This window comes from Trypanosoma cruzi, genomic scaffold, assembly GCF_000209065.1.
Source record: "Trypanosoma cruzi strain CL Brener 1047053516505 genomic scaffold, whole genome shotgun sequence".
In the NCBI taxonomy this organism is placed as follows: Eukaryota; Euglenozoa; class Kinetoplastea; order Trypanosomatida; family Trypanosomatidae; genus Trypanosoma; species Trypanosoma cruzi.
In genome coordinates, this window is record NW_001849408.1 from 112096 (window position 1) to 113842 (window position 1747).

The 1747-nt window shown below is 59.1% G+C and overlaps 1 protein-coding gene across 1 annotated transcript, besides 2 other annotated features; it reads left to right on the forward strand.

The window, feature by feature from the left end:
* On the forward strand, positions 1-1747 carry Tc00.1047053509889.9 (dispersed gene family protein 1 (DGF-1), putative; the record flags this gene model as incomplete). Its single annotated transcript, XM_797386.1, has 1 exon — positions 1-1747. A coding segment is annotated over one exon (1747 nt), but the record flags the coding sequence as incomplete, so codon positions are not given.
* Positions 1-1747: a sequence feature (areas not merged during assembly with more than two copies in the genome that could not be assigned to a particular haplotype).
* Positions 556-609: a microsatellite.

The following is a 1747-nucleotide window of genomic DNA, read 5'->3' on the forward strand; positions in this document are numbered from 1 at the left end:
TTTTGCCTTGCTCAACAATACAAATGTCCTCCGGGGACAAGCCTTCTTTATCTGCGCCACGGATTGAGCGTGTTGGATCACAGCGTGTTGCGCGTGGTGGGGAACAGCGGCTCCGTGTCCAACGCCATATATTCACTAAGCTTTTTTACCGTCCGCCATTCAAGCTGGCTGGATTGGCGTGACAACGACGTGGGTGTGGGTGCGATGTTTCATTACTCCCTAATAACTACTGTGAACATCGACGGCAGCAGTGTGGTGACGCTGACGGGCTGCACGATGGGCTCGACGGGGTTGTCGGGACCTCTGCTATCGCAGGCTGACGCCAGCTACCGGTTCGTTGCTGGGTGCCTGACGGTCGCGGGACGATTGGTGACGACGGCGGTAGAACTGGAGCTGAACGGCATCACCAACGTGACGACGGTTGCGGTGTGCGGGGAGTGTACGAAGGAGGGCGACTGCTTTGCTCCGCTGACGACGGCGATCAGCGACTGCAATTGCCAGTGCGCTGCTGGAGGGCACGGCGATGTGTGCGTCCCGGCGCCTGTGCCTGCTGGCCCGCCACCGCCCACGCCGCCAGTGCCGCCACCACCGCCGCCGTCACCGCCGCCGGTTGGTGAGTGCATCAGCGACATGATGTATCCCGAGGTTGCGCAGGCAGTGGGCGGCGGGCTGTCGTGGCTGTGCTACCGCAACGTGAAGTTCAGCGGGGGCGGCATGAGCCTGACGGTGCTGATAGGGGCGATGACGGGCGACGTGGTGAATGTCACGTTTGATGGATGCACGTGGAGGGACGGCGCCGTGCTGTTGCTGTTGGGCAACGTGCACGCCGCTGTGGAGTCGCTGAACATCTTCGTCACCGGCAACACATTTAGTGACGCGCTGCTCAGCCCGGAGGGTGTGTTTCCACCGCACACGAGCATCACGATCAGCGGGAACCGCTTTGCGGTCACGAGGCTGATCCCTCGGTCGGGTTTGGAAATTATGAGGCTGTCGTGTGTTGTGATGAATGAGCTGGCGATCAGCAACGACTCCGCGGTGGTGCTGAGTGGCAATGTGTTTCAGAGCGTGGCGGCATCGTCAAGCGTCATCCACGTTTTCAGATCTGCGCTGAGCGTGTCTTGGCACTCCGTGTTTGCGGTGATGGGCAACACGTTTCACATGGCTGGCGGTGACAGTACGCTGATATATCTTGAAGGGTCTAGATACTCCTCATCGCTGAGTGTACTGAACAACTCTGCCGTGGTGATCCGAGGCAACGCTGTGACGAGGCCGGTGAAGTGCTTCGTGTTACTTATTCGGAACTTAGACGTGGAGTCCCATTCAGCGGTCGTGTTTCATGGCAACGAGATGCAGCGAAGCTCGGTTGTGTTTATCTCAGGCGACTCCTCCAACATCTACTACAACTCCTGGCTGCAGTTGAGCGGCAACCTCTGCCGTGAATCCCCATCGGATGCGTTTGCTTTTCTTTATCCCAAAGTGAATCTCCGCGACTCCACGGTGTCTGTGTCCCGCAACCAATTCATGTCCAGCACGGTCTCGCCAACGATGCTGCTGATACCTCAAAGTTCCCGCGATCTCACAAACGGAGCGATTGTGGCCGCGTGCAACACTGTGAACGGCGAGGAGGAGGCGTACTACAGCATCCCGTCCGTGTACAATGCCACCATCCTGACCTGCAGCGACCCATGCGCCCTTGCGACATCGTGCTTCCCTGCGTACACGACGACGGCCTCGAGTGATGGCTGCG